At 44.9% G+C, this 26,549-nt stretch overlaps 1 protein-coding gene across 3 annotated transcripts in view; it reads left to right on the top strand.

The window, feature by feature from the left end:
- Nucleotides 1–26,549, top strand: part of LOC122551868 (SNF2 related chromatin remodeling annealing helicase 1) — a 151,423-nt gene that overhangs the window by 85,803 nt on the left and 39,071 nt on the right. For 2 of the 3 annotated variants that reach the window (XM_043694414.2, XM_043694416.2), the window contains exons 11-12: nt 4,467–4,685; nt 13,645–13,715. In XM_043694414.2, coding sequence (XP_043550349.1) covers nt 4,467–4,685; nt 13,645–13,715 — 290 coding nt within the window. The remainder of the gene's footprint in view (nt 1–4,466; nt 4,686–13,644; nt 13,716–26,549) is intronic. The other variant, XM_087989445.1, reaches the window with a different exon arrangement.

The following is a 26,549-nucleotide window of genomic DNA, read 5'->3' as shown; positions in this document are numbered from 1 at the left end:
AGACCCACAGGACTGGAAAATGGCTAATAGGCAGGAGATGGGAAATTAAAGCCAGTTAACCTGACCTTAGTTGTTGGTAAAATGTAGTCAATTATCGATGAGATTGCAAGTACTTGGAAGTGTATGGGAAAGTAGGACCATGTCAGCATGGCTTCAGCAAGGGGAAATTGTCCCTGACAAATCTGTTAGAAGTCTTTTGAGTAGCTAATGAGGAAGTTGGACAAAGGAGAGCCAGTGATCTATTTAGATTTTCACAACACCTTTAATAAGGTGATGCACAGGAAGCTGTAAAATAAGACAAAAGCCCATGGTGATAGGGGCAAGAATAGAGGATTGGCTGACTGGCAGAAGGATGGAAACCATTGACTGGTGAAGTTCAGCACGTGTATGTTTTGGGATTGCAACTGTTCATGTTACATGTTAACAATCTGGACGATGGAACTGAAGGCACTGTTGCTAAGTTTGCAGATGGTACAAAGATAAGTGGAAGGACAGGTAGTGTTGAGGAGGCAAGGAGGCTGCAGGATTTGGACAGGCTAGTGGATTGGGCAGAGAAGTGGCAGATGGAATACAATGTCGGTCAGCATCAGAGTCAGCATGGTTTTATCGTTTGACTAATTTGCTAGAGTTCTTCAAAGATGTAACAAGCAAAGTGGATAATAGGGATCCTGTAGATGTAATATATCTGAATTCCAGAAGGCGTTTGATAAGGTGCTGCAGAAAGGTTAATTCACAAGGTTTGATCATATATAGGATATGAGGTAATTTTATTGGTTAGGATAGGTGACTAACTGATGGACAGAAGAAAGAGAGTCAGAATAAATGTTTTTCTTCTCTAGATGGAAAAATGTAACCAGTATGGTGCCACGGGGTTCAGTTCTTTGACCACAGCTATTTACAATCTACATTAACGATTTAGATACAGGGATAGAAGGCTCTAAAGCCAAATTTGTGGGCGACACTAAAATAGGCGAGATTGTAAATTGCAATGAGGAAATAAATGGCTATAGATAGGTTAGGAGGGTGGGCTAAAATGTGGCAGATGGAGTTTAACGTGGATAAGTGTGAAGTCATGTATTTTGGTTGGAAAAATGGGAAGGCAACCTATTATCTAAATGGGGAGAGATTTCAGGGTGTCCCCCATTCATGAGTCACACAAAGCTAGCATGCAGGTACAGCAGATAATAAAGAAAGCAAATGGAATGTTGGCTTTTATACCTAAATAAATAGAATATAAAGGTAAGGAAGTATTGTTGTGACGATACAAAGCATTGGTGAGACCGCACGTGGAGTATTGTGCACAGTTTAGGTCCCCTTATTTGAGGAAGGATGTAGTGGCATTGGAGCCAATTCACAGGAGGTTCACTAGAATGAAGCCAGAGATGAGGATTTTTTGATATGAAGAGTAAGTGAACAGTTTAAACCTATACTCTCTGGAATTCAGAAGAATGAGGGGAGATCAAATTGAGGTATACGAGATGATGAAAGATATGAATAAAGTAAATGTGGTGCGAATGCTTCATCTTGTGGGGCCTCTAATACGAGAGATCAAAGTCTTAGGATAAGGGGTAGCAAATTTTAAAACAGAGTTAATGAGAAACTGTTTCTCCAAAAGGGTTGTGAATCTTGGAATTTGCTCCCCCAAGGTACAGTGGCTACTGGGACAGTGAGTAAATTTAGGGAGGAGTTAGACAGATTTTCAATTGATAATGGATTGAAGAATTATGGGGAGAGGCAGGAAATGGGGGTGAGGAGCATATCAGTCATGATTGAATGGCAGAGCAGATTGATGGACCAAGTGGCCTAATTTCTGCTCCTATATCTTATGAACTCATGTGAGAAGGTGTGATGTTATGCACTTTGATAGGTAGCACAGAGGCATAGATGGGATTGAGGTTCACAAGGTGGAGATGTTAGCAATTCTGAAGTGTGAAAATAGCTAGATCCCCTGGGCCAGGTGAGATTTATCCTAGGATTCTCTGGGAAGCCAGGGAGGAGATTGCAGAGCCTTTGGCATTGATCTTTATGTCGTCATTGTCAACAGGAATAGTGAAAGAAGACTGGAGTTTAGCAAATATTGTCCTCTTGTTCAAGAAGGGGAGTAGAGACACCCTGTTGGAAAAGGTTATAAAAGATAGAATTTATAATCATTTAGAGAATAATACATTGATTAGGGCTAATCAGCACTGTTTTGTGAAGGATAGGTTGTGCCTCACACACTTTATTGAGTTCTTTGAGTTGGTGATAAAACAGGTGGATGAGGGTAAAGCGGTTGATGTGGTGTATATGGATTTCACTAAGGCATTTGATAAGGTTCCCCACGGTAGGCTATTGCAGAAAATATGGAGACATGGGATTGAGGGTGATTTAGCAGTTTGGATCAGATATTGACAAGCTGAAAGAAAACAGGGTGATGGTTGATGGGAAATGTTCGTCATGGAATTCAGTTGCTAGTGGTGTACCTCAAGGATCTGTTTTGGGGTCACTGCTGTTTTTCATTTTTATAAAAGACCTGGATGAGGGTTTAGAAGGATGGGTTAGTAAATTTGTAGATGATACTAAGGTTGTTAATGTTGTGGATAGTGCTGAAGATGTTGCAGGCTACATAGGGACAGATAAGCTGCAGAGGTGGACTGAGAGGTGGCAAATGGAGTATAACGCAGAAAAGTGTGAGGTGATTCACTTTCAAAGGTGCAACAGGAATGCAGAGTACTGGGCTAATGGTAAGATCCTTGGTAGTGTGGATGAGCAGAGAGATCTCTGTGTCCATGTACATAGATCCCAGAAGTGTGCCATCCAGATTATAGGATTGTTAAGAAGGCATACGGCATGTTAGTTTTTATTGTTAGTGGGATTGAGTTTCAGAGCCATGAGGTCATGTTGCAGCTGTACAAAACTCTGATGCAGCCACACTTGGAGTATTGTGTACAGTTCTAGTCACTGCATTATAGGAAGGATGTGGGATCTTTGGAGAGGGTTGAGAGGAGATTCACGAGGATATTGCCTGGAATGCAGGGAATATCTTATGAGGAAAAAAAGGCTGAGGGACTTGAGGCTGTTTTCATTAGAGAGAAGAAGGTTGAGAGGTGACTTAATTTGAGACATGCAAAATAATCAGAGGTTTAGATAGGGTGAGCAGTGAGTGCCTTTTTTCTCGGATGGTGATGGATAGCACGAGGAGACATAGCTTTACAATGAGGGATGATAGATATAGGACAAATGTCAGAGGTAGTTTCTTTACTCTGAGAGTAGTAGGGGCATGGAACACATTGATTGCAACAGTAGTAGACTTGCCAACTTTAAGGGCATTTAAGTGGTCATTGGATAAACATATGGATGAAAATGAAATAGTGTAGGATAGATGAGCTTCAGATTGGTTCCAGAGGATGGCACAACATTGAGGGCCAAAGGGCCTGTACTGCACTGTAATGTTCTATGTTCATACTCTATTTTCTAAATAGGGAAAGGCATTGAAACTCTGAAGCAAAAGGGAGTTTGGATTCCTAGTTAAAAATTCTCTTAAGGTTAATGTGCATTTTTGGGAATGCAAATACAATGTGAGATTCATCTCGAGGTCTAGAATTAAGAGCAGGTATGTACTGCTGAGGCTGTATCAGGCTCTGGTCAGACTGCATTTGGATTATCGTGAGCAATTTGAACCTCATTTCTAAGGACTGACGTGCTGGTCTTAGAGGGAGAACCAGAAGAGGTTCAGAATAATGATCCTGGGAATGAAGTGGTTGACATGAGAGCGGTTGAGGGCTCTGGGTTTGAACTTGAAGGAGTTTAGAGGTATGAGGGGGTTCTCATTGAAACTTACAGAATACTGAGAGAAAAACTGAAATTGCTGGAAAAACTGAGCAGATCTGGCAGCATGTGTGGAGAGAAATCAGAGTTAGTGTTTCGGGTTGAGTGACCCTTTGTCCGAATATTGAGAGGTTTGGATTGAGTGGATGTGGAGAAGTTGTCTCCGTTAGTAGAAGATACTAGGACCCAAGGGCACATAGATCAAGAGAGATTCTTGATACTAAGGCAATCAAAGGTTTTATTTTTAATTCATTCATGGGATATGGACATCACTGGCTAGCCTGAAGTGGGGAAAGAGAAGACAGGAGAATGGTTTTGAGAAACAGAACGACCATGATTGAATGGCCGAGCAGACTGAATGAGCCAAATGGCCTAATTCTGCTCCTAATATCTTATGGTTTTATGGTCCTCCATTCAAATTGTTCTCTCCCTTCTCTCCAGTCTTCCTTAACTCTCCAAATGCTCAACCACCATTCCCCATTTTCTCTGCTTCACCGCACACTCCCTGTCTCATACTCTTCCCCAATCTCCTTTCTCCCATGGCCCTCCACACAGGCCATCTCTCCCTACAACTTAACCCCTCTTCCCCTGTATTGCTTTCTCTTCCTATCCTTGTTCTCCCACACCCAGCTTACGTTCTTGCTCTTGTCATTTGGCAGTTGCCCTGGGGATGGGATTATTCAGGATCATCCAATTTGGTGGAACTGCGGCTCTTGCTTCTGGAGTCCCTCATGATCAGGCGGCTAAAATCTGATGTCCTGTCACAGTTACCAGCTAAGAGGCGCAAGGTGGTGCTTGTACAGCCTGAGGGTGTGAGTGCGAAAGCCAGGGCAGCATTGGAGGCAGCTGCAAAAGAGATGACAAAAGACCACAAAACGGTATGTGGTGATGAATATGACAATTATAGACATTTTAGAGAAGAAATTAGCTTTCTTATTGATACCTGATCTTGTTACAAACTTCACTCATTGGAAAATTGTGACTCAAAGTTTGGGAGAAGATTTGTAGCTCGGGTGCTCGTTGTTGTGGTTCTGTTCGCCAAGCTGGGAATTTGTGTTGCAGACGTTTCGTCCCCTGTCTAGGTGACATCCTCAGTGCTTTGGAGCCTCCTGTGAAGCGCTTTTGTGATGTTTCCTCCGGCATTTGTAGTGATCACTATAAATGCCGGAGGAAACATCACAGAAGCGCTTCACAGGAGGCCCCCAGCACTGAGGATGTCACCTAGACAGGGGACGAAACATCTGCAACACAAATTCCCAGCTTGGCGAACAGAACCAAAACAAAATTGTGACTGCTCTGTTAGTGAACATAATATCTGTTTTGTGCACAGCAAGATCACATAAAGAATGGCTGTTCTTTGTTTGTTTGGTTAACCCAACTCACCTGGGGAAACTCCGATCTCAGGTGCCTGAGCCCAAGAAAGCCAGGGATGCACTGAGCAGCTTTTGTTAATTGATTTCTAAATATAATTAAGTCTCCTGCGTAATTTACAACAAGGATTTTTTGTTGGTCACCTATGCATATTCTTAGATTCTAGAGAGTTTTACCACAGAGTGAAACCGAACTAAGACCTTCTGAAGCAGTGTTTTACTGAACCCGGCTTTGCAGTTGATCTGAGTGGTTAATCTAGTATTGAAGATTGATACTTTAATTGTTAGTATCATTATTAATTTATAATTGTCTTTTTGGAAACTATTCTTTATTTGGATTGATTGCTGCTTTTATCACGTTGTATTTGTGAATTTATTGTATTTGTATTTTATAAAATGTTTTGTCAACAGTTTACAGATTTCTGACCTGTGGGAAAATGTGTAAACAAAAATGATTCCAGCGTAACTTCCTTTTTTTTTTAGATTAGATTAGATTACCTTACAGTGTGGAAACAGGCCCTTCGGCCAACAAGTCTACACCGACCCGCTGAAGCGAAACCCACCCATACCCCTACATTTACCCCTTACCTAACACTACGGGCAATTTAGCATGGCCAATTCACCTGACCCTGCACATCTTTTGGACTGTGGGAGGAAACCGGAGCACCCAGAGGAAACCCACCCAGACACGGGGAGAACGTGCAAACTCCACACAGTCAGTCGCCTGAGGCGGGAACTGAACCCGGGTCTCAGGCGCTGTGAGGCAGCAGTGCTAACCACTGTGCCACCGTGCCGCCCACAAAGAAACATAGAACCATAGGTGCACGAGTAGGCCATTCACCCCTTCATGTCTGCACCACCATTCAAAATGATGATGGCTGGTCATGCGATCTCAGTATCCCATTTCCACTTTCTCTGTACCCTTTGATCCCTTTAGCCACAAAGACCATGTCCTGCTCTCTATTGGGTATATAACTAACTGGCCCCAACAGTTTCCTGTGGGAGAAAATTTCCACAGGTTCACGAATCTCTGACTGAAGAAATTCTTCCTCTTTGCAGTCCTGAATGGTTTACCCCTTATTCTTAGACTGTGACCCCTAGTTCTGGCTTCTCCAACATTCAGAACATTCTTTCCACATCTAGCCTGTCCAGTCCCATCAGGAATTTATATGTTTCTGTGAGATCCCCTCTCATTCTGGGAATCAGTCTGGGAATCAGTCCTGCCATCCTGGGAATCAGTCTGGTGAACCTTCGCTGGACTCCCTCAATAGCAAGAATTTCCTTCCTCAGACTGGGAGACCAAAAGTGCACATAGTACTCAAGGTGTGGCCTCACCAAGGCCCTGTATAACTGCAGCAATACATCCTTACTCCAATACTCAGATCCTGTCACTATGAAAGCATGCCATTAGCTTTCTTCACCACCTGCTGCAACTGCATGCCAACCTTTAGCGACTAGTGAGGTGCCACAGGGTTCGGTCCTTGAACCCCAGCTATTTGCAATCTACATTTAAGGACTTGGATACAAGGATAGAAAGCTCTATGGCCAAATTTGCAGATGACACAAAAATAGGTGGAGTGGTAAATCGCAAAGAGGAAATAAGAACCTTATAAATGGATATGGTTAGGTTAGGAGAGTGGGCCAAATGTGGCAGATGGAGTTTAACGTGGATAAGCATTTGGGTCAGAAAAAATGGGAAGGCAACCTATTATCGTAATGTGGACAGAATTCTGAGTGCTCAGGTGCAGAGGTGTCTAGGTGTACTCATTCATGAGTCACAGAAAACTAGGATGCAGGTACAGCAGATAATAAAGAAAGCCAATGGAATGTTGGATTTTATAACTAAAGGAATAAAATATAAAGATAAGACAAGGATGTTGCCTGGACTCAACAGTCTGAGTTATAGAGGGAAGTTGGACAAGCTAGGACTTTTTTTTCTTTAGAATGTAGGACACCTGAGGTGGGGGGTGGGGGAGGGGCAGGCAAAGAGGTGTATAAGACCATGAGAGCCATGGATAGGGTGTATGCACTCATTCTTTTTGCCAGGGTTAGAGTATCAAGGACTTAAAGTTAGAACATAGAACAATACAGCACAGAACAGGCCCTTCGGCCCACGATGTTGTGCCGAACATTTGTCCTAGCTTAAGCACCCATCCATGTACCTATCCAATTGCCGCTTAAAGGGTAAACAATAAAAGGGAACTTGAGGGGCAACATTTTTTATACAGAGGGTGGTACGCATGTGGAATGAACTGCCAGCAGAAGTGGTTGAGGTGGGTACATTAGCAACATTTTAAAAGACATTTGGACAAATACATGGATACGAAAGGAATACAAGGATATGGGCTAAGTGCAGGGAAGTGGGGTTAGTGTTAATGGATATTTTGGTTGTCATGGACCAGATTGGGATGAAGGACCTGTCTCCATTTTTGTAGGACTCTATGACTGAAGGATTGCAAATGTGACACCGTTGCTTAAGAAAGGGACAAAGGATAACTCAGGAAACTACAGACCCATCAGCTTGACGTGAATTGTGTGAAAACTGATGGAAGCCATAATAAAAATAATGTCCACTTAGAGAAAATAAGTTAAATTTAGACAGTCAACATGATTTTGTCAAGGGCAGGTCATGTCTGACAAAGTTAATTGAGTTTTTTGAAATGTCACAGTGAATGAGAGTAGTGCTGTGGATGTTGTATATTTGGACCTTCGGAAAGCATTTGATAAGGTGCCACATGGCAGGTTGGTTACATATTAGAAATTGATGGGTCCTTGGTAGTGCAGATTAGAAATTGGCTAAAAGTATGGAAACAGTGGGTAGACATCAATGGGCATTTCTCAAATTGGTGACAAGTTGAAAGTGATTTTCCGGTGTTGCAGTTGAACAAACTGCATTGAGGCTGGTATCCTGTCACCAAGTTATCCTTTATTTACGTTTGCAGAGTACACTGGCTGTGGCCAGACAGCTCGGAGTCAGTCCCCTGAGCTGAGGAGATTCTAAATCTCTTGGTTTTATGTATATATATTGTTATTGCCTTTTCTGTATGAATCATAGCATTTAGTCCATCAGGTCTGCATCAGTATAGATATAGACAACAGACTTATAGTCATGCAGGGAGATTTGCTTCTGCTGTTGTGAGTTTACATTAGCTTGTCAAGGAGATGGGGACTGAGAAGTAACCCAGATCAGAAGGGATTTAAATTTGTAATGGAAAATTTGCCAGAGAGACTAGAAGACAGTGGAAACCAAGCTGAGCACCAAGTTTGTCTCAAAGTGGAATGACATCAAAAACTTAAAAGCACTCTACCAGTTGCAACAAGACAGATTACATAAAGACCAAATACAGGTAAATGGCTATGATATATTTGCCATCTCAGAAATGGTTACTAGGACTAGAAGCTGAAGTTTGAAGGTTATTTGATATTTAGGAAGAATGGACAAGGAGGAAAAGGAAGTTAAATTGCACTGGTAATATAAGATGGGATCAGTACATTGTTCTGAGATCCTCGTTTACTAATGTGTGGAATCTGTTTTAGTGAACTGAGAAACTGCAAAGGGCAGCAGAACATTGGTTAGAATTAGTGAGTTTTGAGAAGATTTGTAGCTTAGGTTGAGGTTGTAGATGCAAGTTTGCTCGCTGAGCTGGAAGATTTGTTCTCGAACGTTTTGTCACCATGCTAGGTAACATAATCAGTGAGCCTCCGGTGAAGTGCTGGTGTTATGTCCCGCTTTCTATTTATGTGTTTAGGTTTCCTTGGGTTGGTGATGTCATTTCCTGTTCTTTTTGACGGAGGGTGTTAGATGGGATCCAAGTCGATGTGTTTGTCGATAGAGTTCTGGCTGGAATGCCACGCTTCTAGGAATTCTCATGCGTGTCTCTGTTTGGCTTGTCCTAAGATGTGTTGTCCCAGTCAATGTGGTGTCTGTCGTCATCTATATGTAAGGATACTGGTGATAGCGGGTCATGTCTTTTTGTGGCTAGTTGATGTTCATGTATCCTGGTGGTTAGTTTTCTGCCCGTTTGTCCAATGTAGTGTTTGTTTCAGTCCTTGCACGGTATTTTGTAAATGACATTAGTTTTGCTTGTTTTCTGTATAAGGTCTTTCAAGTTCATTAGCTGCTGTTTTAGTGTGTTAGTGGGTTTGTGGGCTACCCCATGATGCTAAGGGGTCTGAGTAGTCTGGCAGTCCTTTCACACTCCAGAAACTTGTCCTTTCTAAATTTAATGCACAGTTGGTTTATTCAGTTTTTCTGCAGGTTTCAATCACCCATGATTACTTTGTTGCCCAGACTACATGTTTCTTTCATTTGATTGTACTACGTCCACACTCCCATTACTATTTGATGGTGAACAAATAACTCAAACCAATGTATGTAAGTTTGCTTGCTGAGCTGGAAGGTTCGTTTTCAGATGTTTCATCACTATATTAGGTAACATTATCGGTGATGAAAATGTGTTGCTGGAAAAGCGCAGCAGGTCAGGCAGCATCCAAGGAGCAGGAGAATCGACGTTTCGGGCATGAGCCCTTCTTCAGGAATTATCGGTGAGCCTCCGGTGAAGTACTGGCATTTTGTCCCACTTTCTATTTATGTGTTTAGGTTTCCTTGGGTTGGTGTTGTCATTTCCTGTTCTTTTTCTCAGAGGGTGGTAGATGGGGTCCAAGTCGATGTATTTGTTGATGGAGTTCCTTCCTCATCTCTACGTAAGGGCACCACTTGAACTGGGACAGCACAAGCCAAACAGAGAGAGAGAGACACGAGAATTCCTAGAAGCATGGCATTCCAACCAGAATTCTGTCAACAAACACACCGAGTTAGACCCCATCTACCACCCCCTGAGAAAAATAACAGGAAATGACATCACCAACCCAAACATATAAATAGAAAGCAGGAATTATCAGCAGTGCTTCTCCTGGAGGCCCACTGAAGATGTTACCAAGTAGGGTGACGAAACATCTCGAAATGAATCTTCCAGCTCCGCAAGCAAACCTATATCCAGAACCTTTCAGGATGAATGGACAAAACATGAATTTTAGATTTTGCTTGAAAGTGAGGTCATAGAGCCACAGAGATGTACAGCATGGAAACAGACCCTTCCATCCAACCTGTCCACGCTGAGCAGATATCCCAACCCAGTCTAGTCCCACCTGCCAGCACCCGGCCCATATCCTTCCAAACCCTTCCTATTCATATACCCATCCAAATGCCTCTTAAATGTTGCGATTGTACCAGCCTCCACCACATCCTCTGGCAGCTCATTCCATACACGTACCACCCTCTGCATGAAAAAGTTTCCCCTTAGGTCTCTTTGATATCTTTCCCCTCTCACCCTAAACCTATGCCCTCTAGTTCTGGACTCCCCGATCCCAAGCATATTATATTCGAAAAAGGGAAATTATGCAAGCGCAAAGAACAAGTTGGCTGAACTAAAGTGGAAAGACAGGAGAATAAATACTCGAGAGTGTGGTGCTGGAAAAACACAGCAAGTCAGGCAGCATCCCAGGAGCAGGAGAATCGACGTTTCGGGCATAAGCCTTTCATCAGAAATGCTGACTGCTGATGATAGGCATATGGCCGAACTGTCGATTCTCCTGCTCCTCGGATGCTGCCTGATCTGCTGTGCTTTACCAGCACCACACTCTTGACTCTGATCTCCAGCACCTGCAGTCCTTACTTTCTCCTCGGGCAATAAATAGGCAGTTGATAAGTTTTACAGAATTGTTACATGACAACTACACATTCCGTTTATTATGCAGCAACTCAAAAGCATCAACCTGAGTTAATGACTGAAGGATTTTTGAATCATAAAACCATACAGTACAAAAGAGGCCCATTGGAAATTGAGTCTGCAGTAACAAAATCTACACAAAATCTACACTAGTCCCACTTTCCAGCACTTTGCTCGCAGCCTTGAATGTTATGACATTGAAATGCTGGTACAAGTTCTTTTTGAAGATTGTGAGGTTTCCCACTTTAACAATCCTCCCAGACAGTGCATCTCAGATTCCCATCAACCTCTGGGTTAAAATTCTTTTCCTCAAATCCTCTCTAAGCCTCCTGCATTTCATCTTAAAATTATGCTCCTTATTAATGACTGTTCAACTGTAAGGAACTGTTGCTTTTTAATCACTCTGTGCATGCCCCTCACAATCTTCTATACATCAATGAGGATTCCCTCAACCTTCTCTGCTGTTTTTTAAAAAAGTCAGAAGTCACATGACACCACGTATAGTCCAATAGATTTATTTGAAATCACAAGCTTTCAGAGCTCTGCACCTAATGAAGGAGCAGTGGCTACTAAAGAAAACAACCTAATAACTCAGCCTCTCTTCTTAGATAAACAGCTCCATTCCAAGCAACAATTCAGACGTATCGAAGGATTGAAAACTGTGTTGCTGGAAAAGCGCAGCAGGTCAGGCAGCATCCAAGGAGCAGGAGAATCGACGTTTCGGGCATAAGCCCTTCTTCAGGAAAGCCCTCCTTCCTGAAGAAGGGCTTATGCCCAAATCGTCGATTCTCCTGCTCCTTGGATGCTGCCTGACCTGCTGCGCTTTTCCAGCAACACATTTTTCAGCTCTGATCTCCAGCATCTGCAGTCCTCACTTTCTCCGTATCGAAGGATTGTCTTATAAGCAAACATTTTGGGATTCCACTCACTGAAGTTTAGAAGAATGAGAGATAATCTCATTGAAACATGTAGGACCCTGAAAGGGCTTGATTGGATAAATGCTGAGAGGATGTTTCCCCTCATGAGAGAGTTTAGGATAGAAGGTATAGTCTCAGAATAAAGCTCAATTCAAGACTGAGATGAGGAGAGTTTCTTCTTGGAGGGTGTTTCTATTCATTTAACGAATGAGAACGTCACTGGCCAGCATTTATTGCCCAGATTTACTACCGCTGCTCAGAAGGTTAGGTGAATTGGCCATGTTAAATTGCCCGTAGTGTTAGGTGAAGGGGTAAATGTAGGAGAATGGGTCTGGGTGGGTTACGCTTCGGCGGGTCGGTGTGGACTTGTTGGGCCGAAGGGCCTGTTTCCACACTGTAAGTAATCTAATCTAATCTAATCTAATCTAAAAAAAGACAAATAAGAGTCAGCCATATCGCTGTGGGTCTGGAATCACATGTCAGCTAGGCTATGTAAGTTTTTTTTTTCCCCCTAAAGGACATGAGTGAACCAGTTGGGTTTTTCTGATGATCGACAATAGTTTCATGGTTATCGTTACAACCGTAATTCCAGATTTTCTATTGACTTTATATTCCATCGGCTGGGGCAGGGCTCTAACCCAGGTCCCCTGAAGACTAACAGTTCAGCAATAACGTTCACCTCCCCTTGAGAGTCTTAGGTTGTGACTGTTTGGAACACCTTGCCACAAAGAGCTATGGAGACAGAATTTTTGCGTTTTATTTAAGTCAGAGAAAGATAAATCCTTCAGCAGTAGGACAGTTGAGGTTTAAGACAAAGATGCAGGAAAGTGGACGATGAGGAATGTCAAATCAACCATGATCCTCTTGAATTGCAGATCAGGATTGAGGGACTGAACAGCCTACTCTTGTATCTATTTCTTAGAGTCTTAATATGCTGGTGAATCTCCTCTGCAGCTCCTCCAGCGCAGTTACATTCTTCCTAAACTGTGGTGACCAGAACTGTACACAGTGCAATATTAGAAGAAAAGTAGCAAATCTGAGAATTGTGAATATTTTAGAAACAATAAAGGAGAATCAAGAAACTGATCGGGAAAGGAAGAAAAGAATATGAATGCAATCGAGCAATAAAAATAAGAACAGCTTGTAAAATCTTCTATAGGACACCTTTGGCAAAGACTAATGTTGGTTAATTGAAAGGAGAGCCAGGAGAATTTATGTAAGAGAATAGAGAAATAGCAGAGAGGCTGAATGGTTGCCTTGTATCTATTTTCACTGGGAAAAAAGCAAGAAATATCCCATAATTAGAGCATCAAGAGAATGAGGAGTTTTACTGGAGAAGTTAATGGGGCTGAAAGTCAATAGGTCCCAGGGCCCCGGCAATGGTTCCTGCATGTTGGAGGCTTGCAAATGCCACACTATTATTTAAGAAGGGAGCAAGGGAAATAACAGGGAAGCCATAATAAATGATGGAACATGCTTCCGAGGACCAAATGGCCTATTCCTGCTCCTATTTTCTATGTTTCATTGACTTGTGAAGGGGCAAGTATCATTAATACACTGCACATGGGTTACACCACTGCCTTTCCTGGTTAACACCCTGATTCTCCAGGCCCCACCCTGAGCTGGAGCCATGGTGGATGGACATTGGGAGTAAGTGTGGCCTTGCGTGCTACTGTGTTGAAGAGTATCAGCTAGAATTCCAGCTCAATGAAACCTACCCATTGAAAACCCCTGACATTTGTTAAAACTTGAAAGAATTTGTCATTTAAAAACATTCAGATTTTAATCTTTGCTCCAACTTGCCTTATTTCGTTATAACAGAAACGAGAGAAAAAGGAGGCTTTGCTGCTCTTCTACAATCGTACAGCGGAGGCCAAAGTCCGATCAATTGTGTGAGTAAAGTGGTTTTTAGATTACTTACAGTGTGGAAACAGGCCCTTCGGCCCAACAAGTGCACACCGACCCGCCGAAGCGCAACCCATCCATTCCCCTACATTTACCCCTTTACCTAATACTACCCCTTTACCTAATGGCCAATTCACCTGACCTGCACATCTTTGGACTGTGGGAGGAAACTGGAGCACCCGGAGGAAACCCACGCAGACACGGGGAGAATGTGCAAATTCCACACAGAATCGCCTGAGGCAGGAATTGAACCCGGGTCGCTGACGCTGTGAGGCAGCAGTGCTAACCACTGTCCCACCGTGCTGCCCACGGTGTTTGTCTCATCATTAGCCTACCCTCCACAAAGGTCTGTCCTTAATAACAGTTTACCCAGGAGTGATCCCATTGCTAATGGCTCTCTTATCTTTACATTGTCAGTGCCACTCTGGAGTGTATAAAATGGTGGAGATGGTGGGGGGGGGTGGGGTGCAGGGGGATGGTGCTCTTGGGTTTCGGCTGGGAACATAGTGGGAATCACAGTTGTAGGATAGCATGTATAATCATTTGAGGAGAAGGTTGAGATTAAATCAAGCAAGTCTGATTGATAGAACAGGCAGGGCGAGGTTAATGACCATGGTGGGACTGGCAGTCTGAAGTCTATCTTTTTTATTGCAAAGAGTATAACAGGTAAGGGAGATTAGAGCTTGGGTTAGAACATTGTAGGAATTACGGAAACTTGTTTGAGAGAATGGCAGGACTGACAGATAAACGTTCTAGGGTTTAAATGTTTCAGGTGAGATGGAGAAGGATGTAAATGAGATAGGTGTATTGCGTTACAGATTCAGAAGAAGTGCTGTGACAAAGAGAGACACCTTGGTGGGCTCATCCAGCAAGGCCATATGGGTAGAACTCTGGAATAAGAAAAGCACAGTCACTCTGGGGCTATAGTATAGGCCACCCAAGAGCCAGTGGAAGACAAAAGGAAGATCTTGGAAAGATGTAAAAACAACAGGGATATTATCATGGGTGATTTTAACTTCACCAATGTTGACTGGGATTCCCTTTCACCAGGGCCTGAGATGGGGCATAATTTTGTAGGTGCATCCTGGCGTGTTTCTTGAAATAGTGTGACACAGTCCAACCAGAGAAGGGGTGGATGAGACCGTGGATGAGACCATGGATTAAGTAATCAAAGTTTTGGTAGTGGTCGTGATGAGGGAATGGGGGTGCATTTTGTGAATTAGAGTCATAGAGTATTTTATCATAATTCCATAAGTTTTAAGATGTTTCTGGATAAGGATAAGATTAGTCCTTGGGTGAAATTGGAAAGACTAATTACAGGATTAGGCAGGAACATGGAGGCATGGGATTGCGGTTGATTTAGCGGTTTGGATCAGAATTTGGCAAGCTGAAAGAAGACAGAGGGTGGTGGTTAATGGGGAAATGTTCATCCTGGAGTTCGGTTACTAGTGGCGTACCACAAGGATCTGTTTTGGGGCTACTGCTATTTGTCATTTTTAAAAATAACCTGGATGAGGGCGTAGAAGGATGGGTTAGTAAATTTGTGGATGACACTAATTTCGGTGGAGTTGTGGATAGTCTGAAGGATGTTTCAGGTTACAGAGGGACATAGATAAGCTGCAGAGCTGGGCTGAGAGGTGGCAACTGGAGTTTAATGCGGAAAAGTGTGAGGTGATTCACTTTGGAAGTAGTAACAGGAATAGAGAGTACTGGGCTAATGTTAAGATTCTTGGCAGTGTAGATGAGCAGAGAGATCTGTGTCCATGTACATAGATCCCTGAAAGTTGCCACCCAAGTTGCCACCCGTGTGGGCGGCACGGTGGCACAGTGGTTAGCACTGCTGCCTCACAGCATCAGAGACCCGGGTTCAATTCCTGCCTCAGGCGACTGACTGTGTGGAGTTTGCACGTTCTCCCCGTGTCTGCGTGGGTTTCCTCCGGTGCTCCGGTTTCCTCCCACCATCCAAAGATGTGCAGGGTCAGGTGAATTGGCCATACTAAATTGCCTGAAGTGTTAGGTTAAGGGTAAATGTAGGGGTATGAGTGGGTTTCGCTTCGGCGGGTCGGTGTGGACTTGTTGGGCCGAAGGGCCTGTTTCCGCACAGTAATTTAATCTAATCTAAATCTAAAAATCTAAAGTTGATGAGGTTGTTAAGAAAGCATATGGTGTATTAGCTTTTATTGGTAGAGGGATTGAGTTTCAGTCATGAGGTCATGCTGCAGCTGTACAAAACTCTGGTACAGCCACACTTGGACTATTGCGTACAATTCTGGTCACTGCATTATAGAAAGAATGTGGAAGGTTTGCAGAGGGTTCAGAGGAAATTTACTGGGATGTTACCTGGTAATGGGGGAAAGGCTGAGGGACTTGAGGATGTTTTCATTAGAAGAAGGTTGAGAGGTGACTTAATTGAGACATATAAGATAATCAGAGGTGGACAGTGAGAGCCTTTTTCCTCAGATGGTGATGGATAGCACAAGGGGACATAGCTTTAAATTGAGGGGTGGTAGATAGAACAAAGAAAGTTTACAGCCCAGGAACAGGCCCTTTGGCCCTCCAAGCCTGAGCCGATCTAAATCTGCTGTCTAAACCTGTCGCCCAATTCCTAAGCATCTATATCCCTCTGCTCCCCACCTACTCATGATCTATCCGGACACATCTTAAATGAATCTACCGTGCCTGCCTCTACCACCACTGCTGGCAACGCATTCCAAATGCCCACCACTCTCTGTGTGAAGTACTCGCCGCGTGTATCCCCCTTAAACTTTCCACCTCTCACCTTGAAAGCGTGACCTCTCGTTATGGAATCCTTCACCCTGGGAAAAAGCTTGTCTCTATTCACCCTGTCTATACCCTTCATGATTTTGTAAACCTCAATCAGGTGCCCCCTCAATCTCCTTTTTTCTAATGAATACAACCTAACCTACTCAATCTTTCTTCATAGCTAGCACCTTCCTTACCAGGCAACATCCTCGTAAACTTTCTCTGCACCCTCTCCAAAGCATCCACATCCTTTCATGATGTGGCAACCACAGTTTGGCGCAACATCGAGTGCCAAAGGACTTTTACTGCGCTGTAATGTTCTATGTTCTTTGAAGTGTTGAAATTAGATTGGGACAGATGTTTGAATATAAATCCATATCCGGATGGACTGCAGTTTTCAAGAAGGCAACTTACCACCACCTTCTTGAGGGCAACTAGGAGCAAGCAAGAAGTGCAGGCCAGCCAGTAATGCCCACAACCCACGATTGAATAAAATGTTGGAGTCTTTTAAAGGGCAATTTTTTGTTTTTAAAAGAGTTGAGGATGATCATGTTGCTGTGAGGTTGATAGATAAGGATTTTAAGATTTGGAAATGCTGGATAATGAGAGATATTGAAAGTTTTTCGTCAAATAGCAAAAGGAAGCATATGCAAGGTTTAGGAAACTAAGATCAGACAGGGCCCTTGAGAAATATAAAGAAAGCAGAAAATGACTTAAACAAGTGATTAAGAGGGCTCAAAGAGAACTTATCAAGAAGGGTTAAGTAGAATTCCAAGACATTTTATACATATATTAGGAGCAAGAGGGTAGTTAGGGCAAAGGTGGATCCAACTCCAGAACAAAGGAAGGAATTTATATATTGAGCCAGTGAAAGTGGGTGAGGTCCTTAATGAGTACTTTGCATTGGTTTTCACCAAGGAGAAGAACATGGATGATGGCATGATTAGGGAGGAGTATGTTGATATTCTAGGTATGGTGATACTTAGAAACAGGAGGTGTTGAAGTCTTGACAAATGTTAAGGTAAATAGGTCCCCAGGGCCTGAAGGAATCTATCCCAGAATACTGAAGGAGGCAAAGAGGATACTGGAATCTTGTATCATCTTTAGACACTTTGAGGTTCAGAAGACTGGAGAATCATCAATGGTTTTCCTTTGTTTAAGAAGAACAACATGGATAATCCAGGAATTTATAGCCCCTTAAACTTAAAATCAGCAGAACGGAAATTATTGGAGTATATTCTTGAATAAAGAACAAAACATTACAGCACAGGAACAGGCCGTTCGGCTCTCCAAACCTGCGCCCATCCAGATCCTCTACCTAAACCTGTTCTCTATTTTCCAAGGAGAAAGTGAGGACTGCAGATGCTGGAGATCAGAGCTGAAAATGTGTTGCTGGAAAAGCGCAGCAGGTCAGGCAGCATCCAAGGAGCAGGAGAATTGATGTTTCGGGCATGAGCCTGAAGAAGGGCTCATGCCCGAAACATCAATTCTCCTGCTCCTTGGATGCTGCCTGACCTGCTGCGCTTTTCCAGCAACACATTTTCAGCTCTATTTTCCAAGGATCTGTATCCCTCTGCTCGCTACCCAGTCTGGATTAATGGTGCTGGAAGAGCGCAGCAGTTCAGACAGCATCCAAGGAGCAGCGAAATCGACGTTTCGGGCAAAAGCCCTTCATCAGGAATAAAGGCAGTGAGCCTGAAGCGTTGAGAGATGAGCTAGAGGAGGGTGGGGGTGGGGAGAAAGTAGCATAGAGTACAATGGGTGAGTGGGGGAGGGGATGAAGGTGATAGGTCAGGGAGGAGAGGGTGGAGTGGATAGGTGGAAAAGGAGATAGGCAGGTAGGACAAGTCCGGACAAGACATGGGGACAGTGCTGAGCAGGAAGTTTGGAACTAGGGTGAGGTGGGGGGAGGGGAAGTGAGGAAACTGTTGAAGTCCACATTGATGCCCTGGGGTTGAAGTGTTCCGAGGCGGAAGATGAGGCGTTCTTCCTCCAGGTGTCTGGTGGTGAGGGAGCGGCGGTGAAGGAGGTCCAGGACCTCCATGTCCTCGGCAGAGTGGGAGGGGGAGTTGAAATGTTGGGCCACGGGGCGATGTGGTTGATTGGTGCAGGTGTCCCGGAGATGTTCCCTAAAGTGCTCTGCTAGGAGGTGCCCAGTCTCCCCAATGTAGAGGAGACCGCATCGGGAGCAACGGATACAATAAATGATATTAGTGGATGTGCAAGTAAAACTTTGATGGATGTGGAAGGCTCCTTTAGGGCCTTGGATAGAGGTGAGGGAGGAGGTGTGGACACAGGTTTTACAGTTCCTGCGGTGGCAGGGGAAAGTGCCAGGATGGGAGGATGGGTTGTAAGGGGGCGTGGACCTGACCAGGTAGTCACGGAGGGAACCGTCTTTGCGGAAGGCGGAAAGGGGTGGGGAGGGAAATATATTCCTGGTGGTGGGGTCTGTTTGGAGGTGGCGGAAATGTCGGCGGATGATTTGGTTTATGCGAAGGTTGGTAAGGTGGAAGGTGAGCATCAGGGGCGTTCTGCCCTTGTTACGGTTGGAGGGGTGGGGTCTGAGGGCGGAGATGCGGGATGTGGACGAGATGCGTTGGAGGGCATCTTTAACCACGTGGGAAGGGAAAGAAGGAGGAGGCCATCTGGTGTGTTCTGTGGTGGAACTGGTCCTCCTGGGAGCAGATATGGCGGAGGCGGAGGAATTGGGAATACGGGATGGCATTTTTGCAAGAGGTAGGGTGGGAAGAGGTGTAATCCAGGTAGCTGTGGGAGTCGGTGGGTTTGTAGAAGATGTCAGTGTCAAGTCGGTCGTCATTAATGGAGATGGAGAGATCCAGGAAGAGGAGGGAGCTGTCAGAGATGGTCCAGGTAAATTTAAGGTCAGGGTGGAATGTGTTGGTGAAGTTGATGAATTGCTCAACCTCCTTGCGGGAGCACGAGGTGGCGCCAATGCAGTCATCAATATAGCGGAGGAAGAGGTGGGGAGTGGTGCCGGTGTAATTACAGAAGATCAACTGCTCTACGTAGCCAACAAAGAGACAGGCATAGCTGGGGCCCATACGTGTGCCCATGGCTACCCCTTTGGTCTGGAGGAAGTGGGAGGATTCAAAGGAGAAATTAAGGGTGAGGACCAGTACGGCCAAACGAATGAGAGTGTCGGTGGAAGGGTACTGTTGGGGAAGTCTGGAGAGGAAAAAACGGAGGGCTTGGAGGCCCTGGTGATGGCGGATGGAGGTGTAGAGGGGTTGGATATCCATGGTGATGATGAGGCGTTGGGGTCCGGGGAAACGGAAGTCTTGGAGGAGGTGGAGGGCATGGGTGGTGTCTCGAACGTACGTGGGGAGCTCCTGGACTACGGGGGATAGGACAGTGTCAAGGTAGGTAGAGATGAGTCCAGTGGGGCAGGAGCATGCTGAGACACTGGGTCGGCCAGCGTGGTCAGGCTTGTGGATCTTGGGAAGGAGGTAGAACCGGGCAGTGTGGGGTTCCCGGACTATGAGGTTGGAAGCTGTGGGTGGGAGATCTCCTGAGGTGATGAGGTTCTGTATGGTCTGGGAGATGATGGTTTGGTGATGCGGGGTGGGGTCATGGTCAAGGGGGCAGTAGGAAGAGGTGTCTTCGAGTTGGCGTTTGGCTTCAGCGGTGTAGAGGTCAGTGCGCCAGACTACCACTGCACCCCCTTTATCCGCTGGCTTGATGGTGAGGTTGGGATTGGAGCAGAGGGATTGGAGGGCTGCGCGTTGAGGGTGAGAGGTTGGAGTGGGGGAGGGGGGTAGACAGATTGAGGCGGTTAATGTCCCGGCGGCAGTTGGAAATGAAGAGGTCGAGGGCAGGTAATAGGCCAGCGCGGGGTGTCCAGGTGGATGCAGTGTGTTGGAGGTAGATGAAGGGGTCCTCGGAAGGTGGGCGGGAATCCTGATTGTGAAAGTAAGCTCGGAGGCGGAGGCGACGGAAGAATTGTTCGACGTCACGGCGTGTATTAAATTCATTGATGCGTGGGCGGAGGGGGATGAAGATGATAACTTTGCTGAGGACTGATCGTTCGTCCTCAGTGAGGGGGGGGTCTAGGGGGATGGTGAAAACTCGGCAGGGCTGGGAGCTGGGATCTGGTGTGGGTGTAGAGCTGGGAGTGGGGTCAGAATCTGTAATTGGAGTGGGTGTGATGGTAGGGGAAATGGGGTGGAGTCATGAGCAGGGGTAGTGTTCCCCTCAGGGTTCTGGGGGGTGGGGATAGTGACAGTGGGGTCTGTGGGGGGCATGTCAGCAGAATGCAGGTGAGTGGCGCTGGTGGGGGCGGAAGTGGTGGTGACCACGGCAGTAGGGGTGGCGGAAGTCACTGAACATGTGGCATCAGCGATGATGTGAGTGGCGGAAGTGATGTCACGTGTGATGCATGAGGAATTGTGAGGGGTGGAAGTGGTTGTGGGAGTGGCCATGATGGGGGCAGAAGTGGTTGTGGGGGTGGCAGCTGCATCAGCCGCATGGCTAATTGCATCTGAGTACATTCCGAGGCCAGGGGAATCTTCTGGAATGTTTGAGGAGCGCTGGTCATGGAGGTGGGTAGATAAAAGTTTGTTGTACTTACAGTTTTTGATGTTTGAGATGGAATTGAAATAGAACATAGAACATAGAACAATACAGCACAGAACAGGCCCTTCGGCCCACCATGTTGTGCCGAACTTCTAACCTAGATTAAGTACCCATCCATGTACCTATCCAAATGCCGCTTAAAGGTCGCCAATGATTCCGACTCTACCACTCCCACGGGCAGCGCATTCCATGCCCCCACCACTCTCTGGGTAAAGAACCCACCCCTGACATCTCCCCTATACCTTCCACCCTTCACCTTAAATTTATGTCCCCTTGTAACACTCTGTTGTACCCGGGGAAAAAGTTTCTGACTGTCTACTCTATCTATTCCTCTGATCATCTTATAAACCTCTATCAAGTCACCCCTCATCCTTCGCCGTTCCAACGAGAAAAGGCCGAGAACTCTCAACCTATCCTCATATGACTTCCTCTCCATTCCAGGCAACATCCTGGTAAATCTTCTCTGCACCCTCTCCAAAGCTTCCACATCTTTCCTAAAGTGAGGCGACCAGAACTGCACACAGTACTCCAACTGTGGCCTAACCAAAGTCCTGTACAGCTGCAACATCACTTCACGACTCTTGAATTTAATCCCTCTGCTAATGAACGATAATACTCCATAGGCCTTCTTACAAACTCTATCCACCTGAGTGGCAACCTTCAAAGATCTATGTACGTAGACCCCAAGATCCCTCTGTTCCTCCACCTGACTAAGAACCCTACCATTAACCCTGTATTCCGCATTCTTATTTGTTCTTCCAAAATGGACAACCTCACACTTGGCAGGGTTGAACTCCATCTGCCACTCCTCAGCCCAGCTCTGCATCATATCTAAGTCCCTCTGCAGCCGACAACAGCCCTCCCCACTGTCCACAACTCCACCTATCTTCGTGTTTGTTGAGAGTATGAATTCTCCTGAGGATGTAGTACTGAGTGGGTCCTTTGCAATTCTGAGAGAGTGTGGCCTTCAGCTGAGGCAGGGATGACTGTAGAGAGGTTAGCTGTCGGCGCATTGCTGCAAGCGTGGAGCGGAGGATCTTGAAGGAGAACTGTTGCTGGTGTTTTTGAATCTGTAGTCTGTACTGTTTGTCCTGTTCGGGTCCGAACTCTGCTGGTTTAAAGGTGGTCTGGAGTCCGTGTGGGATGAGTTGGTTACTGAGGCAGGCACTGAGGAAGCAAATGTGGCTGTGATAGCGAGTTTGTTTCACGACATGGTTGAAGAGCTTCAGGGCAGAGGAAATGACCTGGGAGTTGCAGTGGGAGAGGGGCTCCCTGAGATTCTTGTAGAGAGAGGAGGAAAACTTCTTCAAGGCAGGCATCCTTGCAAGAGGATTCGCAGTAGGGTTAAAATCAATGAGGTAAAACTTGTAGAGAGAGAAAGAAAACCAGTCTGTCTAGATACATGTTAAATTATGCTATTGTGCCCGCCTCTACACGGGCAACGTTTTCCAGGTACCCATCACCCTCTGCCTAAAGATCTTTCCACGCATATTTCCCTTAAACTTTTCCCCTCTCACCTTAAACTTGTGACCCCTAGTAATTGAGTCCCACACTCTGGGGGGGGGGGGAAAAAAGCTTCTTGCTATCTACCCTGTCTATACCTCTCATGAATTTGTAGACCGCAATCAGGTCCGCCCCTCAGCCTCCATCTTTCTAATGAAAATAATCCTAATCTACTCAACCTCTCTTCATAGCTAGTGCCCACCATACCAGGCAACATCCTGGTGAACCTCTTCTGTCCAAAGCATCCACATCCTTCTGGTAATGTGACCAGAACTGTATGCAGTATTCAAAATGTACATTAATTTTCCCCAGGACCTTTCCATTTACTGTATAGTTAGCTCTTGAATTGAATCTTCCAAAACGCATCTTATCGCGTTTGCCCGGATTGAACTCCATTTGCCATTTCTGCCCAATTCTCCAATCTACCTATATTCTGCTGTATTCTCTGACAGTCCCCTTCACTATCTGCTACTCCATCAATCTTAGCGTCATCTGCACACTTGCTAATCAGACCACCTTCCTCCAGATCATTTATGTATATCACAAACAACAGTGGTCCCAGCACGGATCCCTGTGGGACACCACTGGTCACAGGTCTCCATTAGTGGGCGGCACGGTGGCACAGTGGTTAGCACTGCTGCCTCACAGCGCCAGAGACCCGGGTTCAATTCCCGACTCAGGCGACTGACTGTGTGGAGTTTGCACATTCTCCCCGTGTCTGTGTGGGTTTCCTCCGGGTGCTCCGGTTTCCTCCCACAGTCCAAAGATGTGCAGGTCAGGTGAATTGGCCATGCTAAATTGCCCGTAGTGTTAGGTAAAAAGGGATACATGTAGGGGTATGGGTGGATTGCGCTTCGGCGGGTCGGTGTGGACTTGTTGGGCTGAAGGGCCTGTTTCCACACTGTAAGTAATCTAATCTAATCTAATCTAATTTTGAGAAATTCCCTTCCAGTACTACTCTGTCTCGTGTTGCCCAGCTAGTTCTCTATTCATCTAGCTAGTACACCCTGGACCCCATGTGGCTTAACTTTCTCCATCAGCCTACCATAGGGAACCTTATCAAATGCCTTACTGAAATCCAGGTATATGACATTTACAGCCCTTCCCTCATCAATCAACTTTGTCACTTTCTCAAAAAGTGTTATTAAGTTGGTAAGACATGACCTTCCCTGCATAAAAACATGCTGCCTATCACTGATAAGCTCATTTTCTTCCGAATGTATCTTCTCCTGCATCACTCTGATCTAAAAACTAGAGTAATCAAACATCTATCCCTAACTCAACATCCATCATGTCCTTCTTTGGTGAATACCACGCAAAGTACTCATTAAGAGTCTCACCCATTTTCTCTGACTCCACGCATAACATTCCTCCTTTGTCCTTGAGTAGGCCAACCTTTTCTCTTGTTACCCTCCAGTTCCTTGTATACAAATAAAAGGCTTTGGGATTTTCCTTAACCCTGTTTGCTGAATATATTTCATGACCCCTTTTAACTCTCTAAATTCCTTATTTTAGATTGGTCCTACTTCCCCAATATTCTTCCGAAGCTTTGTCTGCCTTCAGTCACCTAGGCTATATATATACTTTTTTTCTCTTAGCTAGTCTCACAATTTCACCTGTCATCCATGGTTCCTAATCTTGCCATTTCTATCCCTCATTTTCACAGGGACATGTCTGTCTTGCACTCTAATCAACCTCTCTTTAAAAGCCTCACACATATCAAATGTGGATTTACCCTCAAACAGCTGTTCCCAATCCACATTCCCCAGCTCCTGCAGAATTTTGCTCTAGTTGGCTTTCTCCCAATTTAGCACTCTTCCTTTTGGACCACTCTAGTCTTTGTCCATGAGTATTCTAAAACTTAGGGAATTGTGATCACTATTCCCAAAGTAATCCCCTACTGAAACTTCAACCACCTAGCTGGACTCATTCCCGAACACCAGATCTTGTGTGGCCCCTTCCTGAGTTGGACTATTTACTTACTGCTCTATAAAATCCTTAGGGAAAAGATTTCCTTGCATTTGAAAAATAATGGACTTAAGGATAGTCAGCATGGATTTGTACAGAGGAGGTCTTGTCTCACAAATTTGAGTTTTTTGAGGAAGTGATGAAGGTTGGACAGTGGATGTAGTCTTCATAAACCTTACTAAAGCACTTGACAAGGTCTGTCCAGGTAGATTGGTCCAGAAAAGTCACATGCGATCCTTGGTGAGTTGGATACAATGTTGGCTTTTTCATTAGAAGACTGAAGGCAGTTGTAGAGGGGTGTTTTTCTGACTGGGGGGTCTGTGACCAGTGGTGTTCTACTGGGATCTCAGTTGAATTAATATACATGAATTGGATGAAAATATAGGAAATCTGATGAGTATGTTTGCAGACAGCACAAAAATTGGTAGAGGTTTGGATAGTGAGGAAGGTTGTCAAAGGGTACAGTAGGATAGAGACCAGTTGGAAAGTTGTGTGGAGAAATGGCAGATGGAGTTTAATCTGGACAGGTGTGATGTGATGCATTTTGGGAGGTCGAATACAAGAAGAAAGTCCACAGTAAAGCATGGAAAGTACACAGCAGGGTCTTTGGAAGCATTGATGTGCAGAGTGATTTTTGGAGAATTAGTCTGTAGCTACCTGAAAGTGGTGACACAAGTGGGTAAGGTGATAAAGAAGATGTATGGCATGCTTTCCCTCATTGGTTAGGCCTTGAGTATAAAAGTTGGCAAATAATGTTGCAGCTGTATAAAGTTTTAGTCAGCCCACATTTGGAGTATTGTGTGCAGTTCTGGTCACCATACGATAGGAAGGATGTGGAGACTCTGGAGAGCAAGGCAAAGATGTTTATCAGGATGTTGTCTGCATTGGAGTGTATTAGTGTGAGGAGAGATTGGACAAACTTGGATTTTTTTGTGAGAGGGTCGGAGGCTGAGAGGCAAGCTGATAGAAATATATAAAACCAAAAGAGAAAATGCTGGAAAATCTCAGCAGGTCTGGCAGCATCTGTAAGGAGAGAAAAGAGCTGACGTTTCGAGTCTAACTGACCCTTTGTCAAAGCTCTGACAGAGGGTCAGTTAGACTCGAAACATCAGCTTGAACGTGCTGCTAGGGGAAATAGTCCAAGCTGATACAATAATGTTTAAGAGGCATGTAGACAGACATGTGAACATGCAGGGAATAGAGCGATATGGGCCATTTGCAGGTGGGATTAATTTAGAATGGCAACATGGTTGGTGCAGACTTGGGCCAAAGGGCCTGGTCTTATGCTGTACCATTTTATATTATATGACTACATGCTGCACCTGTTTGTTTGCTTTCTGTGTTTCACGCAGAAGATCCCCAATTCCCTTTGTGTTGCAACTTTCCACAGTTTTTAGATTAGATTACTTTTACAGAGTGGAAACAGGCCCTTCGGCCCAACAAGTCCACACCGACCCGCCGAAGCACAACCCACCCATAACCCTACATTTACCCCTTACCTAACACTACGGACAATTTAGAATGGCCAATTCACCTAACCTGCACATCTTTGGACTGTGGGAGGAAACCGGAGCACCCGGAGGAAACCCACGCAGACACGGGGAGAATGTGCAAACTCCACACAGTCAGTTGCCTGAGGCGGGAATTGAACCCGGGTCTCTGGCGCTGTGAGGCAGCAGTGCTAACCACTGTGCCACCATGCCGCCCACTATGCCACCGTGCCACCCACCAATTTAAATCGTACTTTGTTCTTTTTTGCTCTTCCGAAATGAACAACATCACATTTTCACACCATACAATCCATTTCCTAACTTTTTGCCCACTTATTTAATCTATCATTATTTTTCTCTAAACTGTTTGTATCCCTTATGTGACTTGGTATTCCATCTATTTTTGTGTCATCTACAAATTTGGCTGCAGTACATCTCTCCCCAAGTCATTAACAATAAATTGGAAACAGTTGTGGTCCCAGCACTAATCCCTGTGGAACCCAC

This window comes from Chiloscyllium plagiosum, unplaced genomic scaffold, assembly GCF_037043375.1.
Source record: "Chiloscyllium plagiosum isolate Xiang-an unplaced genomic scaffold, Cpla_swu_hap1 HiC_scaffold_7, whole genome shotgun sequence".
Classification (NCBI taxonomy): Eukaryota; Metazoa; Chordata; class Chondrichthyes; order Orectolobiformes; family Hemiscylliidae; genus Chiloscyllium; species Chiloscyllium plagiosum.
The sequence above is the reverse complement of the archived record's forward strand: the minus strand, read 5'-3'. Positions and strand labels throughout refer to the sequence as shown.